Raw genomic sequence first — 14,312 nt, forward strand, 5'->3', positions numbered from 1 at the left:
TAAAATATTATTCGAGAGGACCAATCTCATAATTTCAAAAAGCCGTAAATTTTTTATTTTCAATTTTAGCTTTTTAGTTATGATTAAAGATCTAGAACTTGGAAAATTTCATAAGTGTAATTTTCAAAGTATAAATATTTTTTTATACGTTGTTTAGAAGATATACAACTGTTACTATTAAAATGAGACACTATGCTCGTGGAATATCTGCTGATCAGCTGATCGGTATCTGATAATTGGCGCCATTCTTGTCTATCTTCTGTATCTGATTCATAATACACAAATATTTCTGCAATTAAGAGCGCAATTACAAAGTAAAAACAAGTAAAAAAATATATGTCAAAATGTTTAATTGTTATCATAATACAGTAAACTGAGCAAATCGGAGATTAAAAGTCAAATAACTCTTATTTTATATTAACCTCTATTTATTTATTTCAATATTGAAAGTTCTACAACAAAAAAACACATTCTATTTAAAAATTATTTTTATATTAATGTATTTTGCAAGAATTTTTGTCATGTATTTTGTCGCTTCACAATTCAACATGTCTACAGTAAATCAGTCAGGAGTCTTAATTATTATAGAATTACCTAACATAAGAAAATAATATTACAGATATATATATATATATATATATATATATATATATATATATATATATACAGAAAATTTATTATATATGTAATATAATAAATATTAGCGAGATTGGTTGTGGCGATCGATCTCGCCATTAATGTCACATCGTGAAATAAATAATGCAGCCCAAGTCGCCTCGATGGCTCCCCTTAAATCACTCCGGTGGCTTTTCTGTATTGACCGAAGTGTTCTAGATACTGGTGTATCGTGTCCATCGGCTGATAAATTTCGTTCATTCGGCTCTGTAAGATTTATAGAAAAAGAAAGCTTAATTTTATATGTTGCATAAACGTTTGTTTCCTGACAAAATTAATCAATATTTTTATACGTAACTTCTGAATATAATATAAATGCAACATTGTGATAACGAGTAATTACTAACTTGTAGATATTGAGGAGCTTGATTAGACACAGCAGAACCAAGGAATCCTTGCAGAAATTCACGTATGAGTTCCCATGCGCTCGCTGGCACGACGCACGGTCTGTATTCGACCTGGGAAGATTCACAAATAAAATAAAAAAAAAAAAAAAAAAATAGCACCTACAGTCAAGTTGGACGCGCGTCGATATCGTTAATGCTTATCGAGGGACGATGATGACGACGACAGTATTCGCGCGACTCGCCATGGGATTTTACGATCCGAAGACAGAATGTCCGCGACAAGGACCTCGTATGTCTCTCGCATAATCCGGCTTACGGTGTGTGCCGGTGGGAGAACGTGGGAGGAAACGGAAACGGAACGGGCGTATAATCGCGAACGAATCTCGACGGATAGCGATGGGAAAATGACGAGCTTATCATAATCCGCTTGAAATTATCGCGCGAATATCCATAAGTGAACAGATGACGAGAGAGAGAGAGAGAGAGAGAGAGAGAGAGAGAGAGAGAGAGAGAGAGAGAAACTAGAGCCATCGTCTCCGAATAAATATTCCGCGGCATGAGACGAGGAGTCCCCTTCAGATAGAAACGTCAATCTCGGAAAATGTCAAAAATTCGTTTTCGCACGTCGTCGGATACTATCGGCCATTTGGAAAACTCGACGAGAGATCGTGCCTGCTGGATGTGTCAGGATCGAATGAGAGATGTATATATATGACGATATCGATGTCGGGACGTCAGTCTCTCGTCCTGTTTTCAATTCTCTCTCCATTTCTCCTTCCGTCTTATGCAGCCAGGCTATGTTGTTAAGGAAGCTCGGTTGAAAGTTAATATCGCCCGCTGCGAAATTGGTACTTCGGCCGGGCAATTCGATAAGCGAAATGAAGCCAGAAAAATGAGAACGGGAAGATTCACTGTAGAGGAGAAAGAGAAGTGGCAGCTGCCGTTCCTTATAAAAATTTGCTCAATAATTTTCAATCTAATCCAATTTCGCATATTTGGCCGGACGATAAACCTTTCGCCGCGATTTCATTATTTTTTCTTACATATTTTGTGAATATCATCATTCCATGTAACACGAGAAAGTGCAGATATTTACGCGAGTAGCTATGTACTACGCGGATTGCAATTCTTTTTCTTTTCAGAAAATAAATTGATACTCATATAATTTTTCTTTCACTTTGGCTCCGTCACAGTTGACTTATTTACGCGGCCGAGTTTCTCAGAACTTCGAATTCCCGAGATTATTCCAGCGACGCCAATTAAACTAAAATCTGTGGAATCCACTGGCTATTCGGTCGTGCATGACCGCATAGCGGTTTGAAATCACGAGATGGTATTATTCGGAACTGTGCTGGCACATTTAATGACAGTGAATTGCAAACTAAAAATTCGCAAAAAGCGCGAATCGGACCGGAAGTGCATTTGTCGTGAAAACGCAGCCCCACATTCGTCCGCTGTGGTGTTAAAAAACTTTGTTAAAATCAATTGGAATTCAAGTTTATTGATACTTGTGATTTATTAATCGTTCTTGGTTATCTTTTAAAAGTAATTTATTAAATTTAGAAGTTAAATTTTGATTCGAATCTGGAATTTACACACAAATAATTGCGATATTGTCTATAGAACAATGGAGCGCACGTTAATACATAATAAGAAAGAACAATTTTGCTGAAGTATCAAAAAATTTAACCAGATATACGATTTCGATTAAGTCGTCAAAATGATTATTCAAATATTCCATTGTTGGAACATAAAAAATTTTTGCAGTATTATCATGCTTAGATATCTTATATAATTATTTTGATAGCTTCCAATAAATTAACTTCAGATCTATTTAACCAAATTCTCCAATACTTTAGTAGTTCTTTGTTAAGTTCGCAAAATAAATGTAAATTTCTATGGGTGTTTCAACAAAATTTCAAAAAAATTGACACTGGTTTTCATAGCAATCACATTCTTCCAAGAACTATTCATTATTTCCTCAACAGTAATGAAAAGCATACGTTTTTTCCTCGGCTGTTGATTGTCCATGACACACATTCAACGCGCTGATAAGTGATTGCAGTCAAGTGCGGGAGTCGCGGCGGTGAATAAAAGAGCGGAAGGAAGGAAGCGTTCTGCTGCTATGCCGAGGAAGGAAGCCATCCCGAGAAAAGTGTTTCGGGAGTCGACGAAAGAGGCCAGGTGGAAGCGAAGATTTAACGCGAGTCCCGCGCGGGGGTTTCACCATTGAAATTAATGGGGGAGGAATCGGGGGGGGGGGGTTATCGTGACGTATTTGACGTTGCGGTTGCTGTACAAACGGCGCAGTTACCGATACGAATGGCTGCTGCTGGAGCATTTAAAGCCGGTGTCGCTGTACGGTTGTGTGTGTACGATGTACACACGTGAAGGTGTACGGTGAAGGTGTACGTGACCGCCGGGATGAATCCGTGGGGGGTCTGCGGAAGATATATACCGGAAGCCGCATCATCGAGGAAACGCCGGAGTCTGAAGCGAGATCGTCGAGGCGAAAGAAGAAAAGGAAACAGCTCGGGATCTCTTTCGGGGTTCTTAAGAACCGAGCATGAAAGTGATGTCCGCGTATTGTTCGTGGTGCTTATTTTTCGGGAAGAAAGGAATCGAGGAGATATTTGTTCATTTATAACTTACGCGTTGTACGAGTGGAATGGAGTTGGCACGTTGATCACGTGCATTCAGGAGAACGAAACTCGTTCGAATTAATAGTTTGCATAAACTCGCGCGGATTAATAGTTTGCAATTCGATTAAGTTATTAACTAAACAAACGATATTAACAGAAGCAAAACGAAAAAGCGATAATTTTAGAACGCGCGTTGTACAAGCGAGATCGTGATTCTGTGTTAAACGTATGTGGAATATTCGATAAGCCTGGGGGCATCGGCAAGCGACAATTCGTAATGACGTTCCCTATATCATGTATATCACATATCGTACATGTTTACAGATACAGGATAGTATTTCCATCAAGATGGAACCCCCACTATCGCAAATTGAATTCGCCATAAAAAATTTAGTGCTATTTATGTGCTAATTTGTTGCTCTAGTGCAAATTTTGTTGGTCGGACTTGTAACTTAATAGTATCAAGATAATGCATTCGAATGTGTTCGATACGCACGTGCTCACACGTGCGTGAGACACGTTGCACGGTGACATACATCGAAGTCTTCACATGCATCTACAATAAAGATAATATTCTTACTTATATATAAGAATATATAACCTTGATTTAAGACTAATTCTTTTTGTGTGTGTGTGTGTGTGTGTGCGCGCGCGCGCGCGCGCACACACACACACACACACACACACAGAAAAGAATTAATCTTAAATATATATAAATAAAATATATATATATATATATATATATATATATATAAAAGAATAGAAGTGATTAATTCAGATATATTTAACAGGAATAAAAAATAAGAAATCAAATGTAAAGAATTAGGAAAGTTACTTTCGACCAACGAAGGAATGTTTTGGTATTTTTCGATTAAAGACTTCCAATATGTTAAAACTAATTTTCTTTTTAATTCTTTAAATGGTGTCTGAGCTTATACAATCGATGAGACGACATCAAGATTTATCGTTGGCATTTGACACTTAATTAGGCGATTATTCTCGCGTACTTCTGATCAGCAGTGGTCGGCATGAAATATCTCGGGCGTGCCGAGTTTGACACGCGAGACACGTATTCGCCATGCGGCACGAGGGGTGCGTGGCGTCCACGTTCCGCCCCTAAAGCGTATCTATAACCGGTGTATGTACATACGCGATTTGCGCGGAAAGGGGGAGTCTCGTGTCCGAATTGTCAATCGATAATGCACGCTCGCCTGATTGGCAAGGGGGAAGAAAGGCACCGAAAGCATGAAGGAGATTCATCCGAAATGTCCCTTCTCGAAGAATTCGATGGGAATTCAGAAATTCGAAACCAACATTGTTTCGCTCGTGAATTCGAATATTGCAGGAGATTACCCTCGTTCTCATTTATGATGATCAAAGGAAGAGGAACGACGGTCGAAAACAAAGAGATATCTGCTTTTTCTGTATGGATATAAAAGCAGGCTTTTTTCACGTGAATTTTTATAAAAAAAAAAAAAATTGAGGCCAAATTAAAAATATCGGAAACGACGATCAGCTGTCAGCAGATCGGAATGAAGAATATCACTTTAAAGAGTCGGGAATTTCCGTGGATCAAAGATTCGTAGAAAAAGCGATCGGACCGACGATTCTTCGACGTCACTTTTAGGAAGTTCCTTCTCTTTTCGAGAGGAATATGGAGTGTCACTTACTTCTACCAGGACGCCTTTGAAATTTTGACTCATCGTCACGCTGCCCAATTTGACGCAAAAATCGCCGATTTCGAATCGCGGACCCTTGGACTCGATCTTCGTTTGCTTCTTACTGGTATAAATATTCGTCATTTTTAACATCAGCAGATCGAACAGGCCATCCGCTATCAATGGTACCACTTTGCTACCCGACTCGAGGAGGGCGAATACCGAAGCTGGTTGCTCCGAATTGTGTAACACGTGCACGGTCCTTTGAACGCCTGCAAAGTCACACAAGTGTCTTGTTTAAGTACAAGTTCTGTCATGTGTTCGACGTCAAGCATAGAGAAATAATTGATATCAGAAATTTCAAATCGATCGCTTAAATAATCGCTTGCAAAATGCATGCAAGTTTTGTGTAAATATATAGAAAATATTACAAAAAAATATTATTATTTTCTTATATAACAACATTTTTTTCCAACATATTCAGTATAAAATTGCACAATAAAAATAATGTTTAAATAAAAAGAAGAATATAATCAATTATTACTATCAGTCAAACATTTTATTTATTTAAAAATACTTACTTAAAATATTTAAAAAATATTTACTTAAAAATACTAACTTAAAAATATATATTGCTCGATATTTAAAAAATCGTATTTGTTAGTTCAAACATTAATGTGATTGGACTATTTCGAATAAATTTTTTAAGATTTAAGAACATTTGTTAAGTCCAAAGAATAATTTCTCTCAGTGCCCGATTGGGAAATACGCAAGAATCTACTTTTCATTTCGTGCAGCTGTAGTTGCGGTTGAATCTACATTTACGCACGAATAGGCTTACGGCAATTAACGCCTCTTCTAATTCAGGCTTCTGTGCAGCGAGGGGCAAGAGAATCGCAGTCGAAAGGCAATCATGCGCGACAGTGAGGCCCTTGACGTGTTGCAAGCATTATCTCCACGATAGAAGCTCACGTGCACGTATATTGCGATCGTGTGGTAAAGTCGGACGCAGCTTAAACTTCAATCCCGAGTCGTCGTTGAAGTTGCAAGTGCGGCGGTTGCGCGCCGTCGACTTGCATCGCGAAGTATATCGAGAGATTGTCTATCGAGATTGCCGATGCGAGAGATTGGCGACGTCGCCGGGAACTCGATATTGCGTTAATAATAATAATAATAATAATAATAATAATAACAACAACAACAATAATAATAATAATAATAATAATAATAATAATAATCCCGCGCGAGCGAGATTTGCCAGAGTTAATTCCGCGACTCGTCGCAAAACTATGATAAACTTGCTCGTAATGAGGAGTTAGAGAGAAAAAAAGAAAGAGAGAATCGCGCGTTTCACTGGAACGGGGTGCGCTATTACACGTCCATTGTTCATCTACAAAGCAGGAACACGCGACGCGGTTTAAATTTACGACGTGTGAACTCTTCTGAATATTCATAATTCGTCCGCCGCGTCGCTCCGCTCAGCTCGTGCTTCGACCACGTAATAACAGGGCGCGGATGTGTAGGTCCTAACGTATGAATAATTTATCTGCTATAACGCGGACCCTTTTAGCGCGGACGCGTCCAAGTGACACCAAATTTTTCATTCGCGTGGCGAACGACCGCGGACAGTTTTATGTGCTCTAATTTCGGGTTGCCGATCAATGTATTTATCGCTCCGGTAATACTCGATCTAATGCCCCGGGCGACTGCTCGGAAATAATTTCCGCGCATTTACTCAAAATCCGAAATCATCAAGACACAATAATATATCGAACATAATTCTCTCAATTAAAGCGACGGCGTTGCTGATCAGAGCAACTTTGCAAAATTATTGGCAAGAGCCGACCAGTTGGGAACCGAGAGTATATGCCGGTCAAATAACTATTTCCCATTTGGCATTATACACTCGTGTAACGCGAATAATTCCACCGATGGGAGCAATGTGTCGTAACTCGATGTACTTTAAGCAGCTTTACGCGCGTTCCGATACACGTGACTTCTGCAAAACGGCAAACGTATACATCTCATCCGTGCTCGAACGACCACAGATTAACGAACGAGCGGATTGCTTTCTCTCTCTCTGTTTCTCCCTCCGTCCTCGAATCTTCCTCCTCCTCCTCCTCCTCCTTCTCCTTCTCCTCCTGCTCCGCCATCTCCTCCTCCTCCTTACCCCTTCGCTGCAATTTGCACCAACGATCGTACGGTATTGTGACGCGCCGCATGCCGCATACCGCATCGTCTGCATCGCACGTTATGCGGCGCCGTTACGCGGACGCACCGCAAGAGCCGCAAACGCAGATCCCGCCGTCACCTGCGTTTGCAAGAAAAAAAAAATGTGAGAGAAGGAGAGAAGGAGAAAAAGGAAAACCAATGAACGGAATATCCTTGTTACTTAGAAATTCCTCGGTCGATCTCTGGTCATCGATTTTTTCCCCCGCACAAAATTGTGACACCTATGATTCTGAAGTGATTAACGGTTGAGAATAATGGGCTCCTGACGAATTGAGTTTCGAAAGCAAAGAGAAAAAGAGAGAAAGAGAGAGGGGCAAAGATCGTATATTCTTCAGTTAATTTCAGACAGATTATACTTGAATGGAATTTTGATTAGGAGCTCGCACAGTTGTAAAAATATATTACGTAATGCTGCAAATTGGAAGATGATTAATAACGAGTCTCTTTTTCTCGATATTTCATCAAGACATCATCCTTACAAAGAAATTCTGATTGAAATCGCGATTTCGAAACGTTTTATTCAAATGTCGAACTGCAAAATTGATTTCTCCCTTTCTCTTTCATTTTCGACGTGCACGAGCTGTCCGATTTCAAATAATTGCTAAAATTTCAGATTACCCATCGTTGTGCGTGCGTATTCATCGTTCGGACATAATGCGATCACGCATCATCATCGTCAAAACGTATTACTTTAATTTCGCCGGTAATGCGACGCGTGACAATTATCAGGCAACGATACCGGGAACAGATAATTTCTCTGTTATCCGATTATAGTCATAGCGCTGATTAGGCGACCGTCGAAACGCAATATTTCGTTAATTCGTCCGACGCGAGGCGCGAATTTGATGCTGATGAAATTTTCGCATCCGCATCGGATTATACCTTGATGCAGACAGATAGATCTGTTAATCACAGACCCAATCAACTGATTAGCCTATCATATTCTTTCATCACGCTCATGCCGATGATCGATCGTTTTCCTCGACGAGGGAAGGATAAAATGTAACTCGCTCACTCGTAAAACGTAATTTTTACAATCTCGACCGTGTCAGATCGCGTCTCGTTTTCCTCGTCCTTCTCGGTCGACACGTCTCATCGCGGCGTCGCGGCAATTAATTACTCTCATTGAGCGGTCGCGCTCCACGTTGCACCTGTTTTGTCGCTCGGCGTCCGGAGCCGGAGCCGTTGATCCAATTTCAAGCTGCGAGCGAGGGATCGGCGAGGGGAAGAGAAATATTATCGACGAAGCATTACTATATAAAGCGCCGCATTATTCGCGCGATAAATCAAACGTAATTTTGGACGCGCTGCAAAATATACGTCGGACGGGGCGTACGCCGTACAATGCCTCCGGGGGAGCCTTATAATTAAAACAAGAGCGCGGAGAATTTGCGGCTAGAAGAGGAGATGAATTTCGCAATTATTCAGCATCCGGTTCGCGCACTGAGAATATTTCAAAATGCGCCAGACAGCGCCGGAACCGTATCCCCCCCGATACACAAATCACGGAGTAAATTTTGAACTGGATATGTTGGATTTTTAATTATCGAATCGATCCGTTCAAAAATTTATTGCATTTTCTTAGGAAAGTTATAAAGTAAGTTACAAATGAAACAATTCATTTTTTAACAATTTATTTACTTTAAAGAGATTTGATGCCCCTTTGTCAATAAAATTCTTCATTTTATCCGCGCCGGAGAGATAGGGCGGATTGAATACTTGCGCAGTAAATTTATTCATTAACGCGACATAAAATATTTAACGCTAAACGCGACGTTGGGCGTGATGATACGGCATTTTACAACAGGTGTTTTTTGATCACGTTCAATTAATATGTTTAAATTACGGCGCGATTAATGGTCGATATTTGAAAAAGCGTTGACGGAATAACTTGATGCGGTATTATAGGGAACGGGCGACGACGATGAATCGAGGGGATTATTTTCTCTCTTTCTCTTCTCGTCGGGGAGAAGGGGAGATTCGCGAGATTCGCGATTGCTTTATTGAAAGTTTCAGCTGCTACCCGTGCGACGAACCACCACCCAGCGAAAGTTCATAAAGCCGGCACCTTTTGTACCTCCGGCGCGGCCGAGGAACGGGGGAGAAATCGCTGTTTGACGTTCTCGCGTTTTCATCGCGTTCGCGAGTCCGATCGCATCTCTATCTTGCATCCGACATTATTAATAGATCAAGGTAAGACCCGATGAGCCGATAATCTATCCAGGATCTATCTTGTCGGATTTGTTGGTCGGGATATATATCGAGATATCGAATGAATTTCTAGTACGAGCCGTATCCGATAACGCGCCACGGATCGAAAGCGCTCGAATCGAAGCGTGACATTGTTACGAGAGTGCAGTTCCCTCTTGCTGCACGGCGAAACGCAATGACGCGTGCGACGCGATTCGCGGTGTATCGTGACAAATTGACGTTCGAACGGGTCCGTCGAGCTGGCGCGCGGAACGAGATTCTCGATTAGCCCCGGTCGCGCGGGGATTCTCCCGATGAAGAGAATTGTGACGGTCGATAAAGAAAAAAAAAAAAAAAAAAAAACGAGAGAGAGATACAAGAAAAAAAGGCCAAGAGAAAAGGTCGCGGCAAGCGTAGCCCATCCCTTTTCGATTTCAGCCCTCACCTCCTCCCCCCTTCCCCCTCCCGAAGTTTGTGACGTAAAACAACTTGGAGCATCACCGGGCGCCATTGTACCTCGGACCCCCAGGGTATTCCGATCCACCGGTATAGCCTCCCCAATTCCAAAACGTGGAGCCCCGCGGGGAGGCTGCCCGCGCGCGGGGATGCCACGAGACTTTATTGTCGAGCAATTTATCCACCATTCAGCCCGTCCGTGCCGTGAAAGAGCTTTTCATTGGGTGTGTCCGCGTGATCCTTCTCTACCCCCCCGTATTTTATCGCGACATTAATTAGGATCAGCGTATGAAGTTGTTACGTTTACGATATTATCGCGTCGCGTCCTCCATGTACTCGTTTTACGACGGTAATTCCAGGATAAAATCATATCCACCACGCGTCCTTCTGCGCGTCGTTACATTCCCGTCGAAAATGTCGAGCGAAAATGCAAAATGTCGCATCGATACGTATCTCGTTATATCTCCGCCGCGCGAATTAATTAGCAAACTATTTATACCGGCCGGGGGACTCGGGGACTCGCCGTAAGGCGATTCGCCCGTTCATAATCTCCTCGGATCGATCCGGATTAAGCTGTTGTACACAAGCCGGCGGGATACATTAAATCTCCCTCCGATTCTCTATTCCGGTCCCGGCTTTTTTATTCCCCCCTTCCCTCCCTCCGGGGAGGGGATATATAGCTCGTGTAACAGACCGCAACAGACGCGTACAATCGCGCGATTCTAATCGCAATTGCACTTACGAACGTTGCGAACAAGTCAACTCGAATGGGATCGCGAATGAAAGAGGTGGTCCCATCCGTGGTAGCAAAGAATAGACTTTTGTTCGCGAGAACTCTCTTTGCCGAGAGAAAAACAAACACTATCTAGGAAAAGCGAGTCCTTCCTCCCTCAAAAATTCTATTTTTTGATATTGGAAACTCGCGACGCGTATCGGGTCTTTGTTCTCGCGACGACCTCCATTCGCTTATTCGATTTCGGAAAAAATCGCCGACTCCGAGAAACCGTCGCATGCGAAACGAGCAAATAGAGACCACTTAAAAAGCGGCACGTAACGCCGATTGAAAAATATACGCCGAAACTCTCCGGACAAGCCGACAAATGCCCCCCTAACCCCCGCTCTTTTTCCCAATCGGGCTGCCGGCACCCTTCGACCTACCCCTTTCATTCTACATTCTGCAAGGATCCCCGATCCATCTAAACTAACCCAGACCTAACCTAGTAACTCCACTCGCAGTCATTGTAGCCCTGAGGTAGTCCAACCCCTCTCTCTCTCTCTCTCTCTCTCTCTCTCTCTCTCTCTCTCTGTCCACCCTCCAACATCGCGTCTCTCCGGGTTTCTCCTCTTCAATTCCCCTCCTCCCCTTCTTTCTCACTTCTCCCCTCCTCTTTGCCCCCGTACGTACAAAACATGCGGATCCGCGCGCGGCGGAAGCGACGGCGGCGAGGGGGAGGAGGGGAAGGGGGATTGCGCGCAGGGGGTTTTCGTGCGCGATGCCACAGCCAACCCGACGGGGTAGTGTCTAGGGGGCTGCGTTCTCTCCCTCTCTCAGTTGGCCGCGATTCATCGTCGGGTATGTACGTCTCGATCGTCGTGGTGGCCGGGTGGCACGCCAGCAGCAGGTCGAGGAAGCGCGAGAGGGTGGACTCCGGGTCGCGCTTTCGTCGCAATCCTCGTTCTCCAGCTCCTTTCCCACCGCCTCCATCTTCACTTCCTCCGGCTTTCTCGCGTCGCATCTCGAAGGAGGGTTAAAGCGGTTCTGCAACCCGCGAGGGATCTCTCCTCGCAGAAAAGCGAGAACAGCGATTGCGATGGGTGCAACGCGGCGGGTGCCACGCCGATGCGACGCGAGTGCGACAAGGTGGTGATACATTTATATATACACACACACACACATACACACACATACATACATGCATACGCTGGGCAGCGAAAGATGTGTGTGATAATTAAGAAAATAGCGAGAAAACACGCGGATATCTTCACGACGACATGAATGCTGCGATAAAATGCTCTAAAACCGACGCGTGAGATCATCTCGATTGACGTTGAGGCGTGAACTCGTACAATCTTATTAATCAATTAAAAATTCGACGATTCAATGTGAATTTTTCATTTTCGAGATATGCTTCGTTTCTCTCGATGCTCCGATCTCACTCGCTCGGAATCGTTGCGAGGTTACATTCGTTGTTGAGATTCGGTGCAGTTCACGGGCGTTCGCGAACGTGCAGAGAGTCGAACGAGGAAGAAAAAAATCAAATGTCCTCGAATGCGGCTGTATCGTTTGATCGATCACTGTCGTGTACATGATAATCGCCAAAGTCGCTGCAACGCGAGAGTCGCAGATCAGCGCTTAAGTTTGATAAGCGCCGGATTTGGTCGTCGCTCGATAGCGAGCGACGATTAAAAAGAATCTATTCAAACTCGATTAAAGAAGGGGTGTCTCGAAACAGCAATCTCTCGAAGAAACGCGAGACTATCCTCGAGCTGGCTATTAACGCTTCGAGGAAACGCTTCTTGAATTAGGCAACCTGCGGACCCGATTAATGGACCATTTACATTCCCGGGGAAAATGCGAGAAGTAAATGAAATTGCGGAATCAATTGCACGTGAAATTTCTAGCGGGATTAAATGGCCAGCGATTGATTGATTAGGCGAACACTTAACGATCGATTGTATTATCTTTCTCGTTCGTAAAAAACGAGAAAACTATTGAAAAATAAGAGACACTTATCGTGAAAGCTTCAAAAGAAAAAGGAGTTGCAAAACGAATCCTGTCAGCATAAAAACATTTAATGAACAAGATTTAAGAAACGTTACGCCTTCGTTGCGTTTGTTGCATTACTTTTCAATAACCTTGATGTACACTGAAATATTCATTCCTTGATAATTACGAACAGGAGCCTGACATCGCTAACGTGCGTCTGTGTTTGAGGCTAATATGATGACATATCACGATCTCGGTGAGAAAAATTTCCTCCTGGCGAGGCAAGCCTCTTAAAGACAGGATTTAAATTCATCCGCCTATACGTCCGGCTTTCGAGAATTGGATCTTCGAATCTCCCCCCTCCCTCTTTCTCTCTCGTGTATCCTACGAATTTCAAAATTAATAGATGTTCTTCCTCTCTCGTCCTGATATATATATTTTTTTTAATATTTATACGAGAGAATTTCAATGATATTTTTTGCCTTCGAAAATTTTGCACGAATCGGAAAAATGGTCCATTGTGTCACGCGCATACGATCGTTGCGAGTGCATTCGCCTCGCTGCGGATGGCTTTGGCGATTACACGCGGGCACAATCGTTACGCGGGCGAAGTCTGCGATACGGGTGATCTCGACCTCGCGAGGCTAACAACTCCGCGACTCTTCGATTCTGCAGAGGGTTCGGGACGGCGACACTCGATCTCCGGGCCGATAATGGATGGAAGTGAACGCGCGAGTGCATTTCGCGGAGCCAGCCCCGACGACGAACGACGAGCAGAACGGCTTTGCATAATCCGCCGCGCGCCGATCCGCCTCGTCGAGGAAGAAGAAGCAGAGGTGGAGGAGGAGATGATTCCATGCGGCGCAACGACGACCGCGTTTTTACGACGACCGATCGCGCGATCGGCTGTGCCTCGGTAGAGGAGAAACAACGACGGAGCCCCGGAGAAATCCCGGAGAGAGAGAGAGAGAGAGAGAGAGAGAGAGAGAGAGAGAGAGAGAGAGAGAGAGAGAGAGAGAGAAGATCCGTCGGGCGCGCGGAAAGGACGAGAGAATTCTCTGTCGATTTTCGCGAGGGACTGTAAAAAAATTTGCGCATCGCGGTCGAAGAGATCGCCATTCCCTTTCTCTCTCTTTCTCACCAACCTTTCAACGGGGCCGCGCGCGCGATGCGGTCTACCAGAAGGAAGGAAGTGCACCTCGTCGAAACCGGAGCAAGGTGATTAATCACCCGCCGCGCTGCGGATGCATTGACCAGTCGATGCAGCCGCACCCGGCGTGCCGCGCTGCTCGCCCACGCGATCTTCTCGCGATCGTCTCTCGAAGCCGATCGGCTTCGCGAACGACGATGAGAATCGGCACGGCGTAGGTGAGAAGCTCGCGTCTGTCGCGAGAGGCGAGAGAAG

General features: G+C 43.7%; 2 protein-coding genes across 6 annotated transcripts in view; one reads left to right on the top strand and one right to left on the bottom strand.

Moving 5' to 3' along the window:
• Positions 1-84: 84 nt before the first annotated feature.
• Positions 85-14,312, bottom strand: part of LOC105433001 (Mediator complex subunit 20) — a 78,441-nt gene continuing 64,213 nt past the window's right edge. For 2 of the 3 annotated variants that reach the window (XM_089081129.1, XM_089081128.1), the window contains exons 3-5: positions 5,335-5,594; positions 1,023-1,133; positions 408-882 (exon numbers count right to left, since the gene is read on the bottom strand). In XM_089081129.1, the coding sequence (XP_088937255.1) occupies positions 790-882; positions 1,023-1,133; positions 5,335-5,594 (464 nt within the window). In that variant the 3' untranslated portion in view covers positions 408-789. Of the gene's footprint in view, positions 266-407; positions 883-1,022; positions 1,134-5,334; positions 5,595-14,312 lie in introns of those variants that run through there. The other variant, XR_016140211.1, reaches the window with a different exon arrangement.
• LOC105432999 (facilitated trehalose transporter Tret1-2 homolog) overlaps positions 11,784-14,312 on the top strand; it is a 62,970-nt gene continuing 60,441 nt past the window's right edge. Inside the window, exon 1 of one of the 3 annotated variants that reach the window (XM_011648053.3) lies at positions 11,784-12,061. In XM_011648053.3, coding sequence (XP_011646355.2) covers positions 12,041-12,061 — 21 coding nt within the window. In that variant the 5' untranslated portion in view covers positions 11,784-12,040. Of the gene's footprint in view, positions 12,062-13,983; positions 14,126-14,312 lie in introns of those variants that run through there. The other 2 variants (XM_011648056.3, XM_011648057.3) reach the window with 2 other exon arrangements.

The sequence above is a fragment of the Pogonomyrmex barbatus genome, unplaced genomic scaffold (genome assembly GCF_055798465.1).
Source record: "Pogonomyrmex barbatus isolate J1 unplaced genomic scaffold, ASM5579846v1 scaffold4, whole genome shotgun sequence".
In the NCBI taxonomy this organism is placed as follows: domain Eukaryota; kingdom Metazoa; phylum Arthropoda; class Insecta; order Hymenoptera; family Formicidae; genus Pogonomyrmex; species Pogonomyrmex barbatus.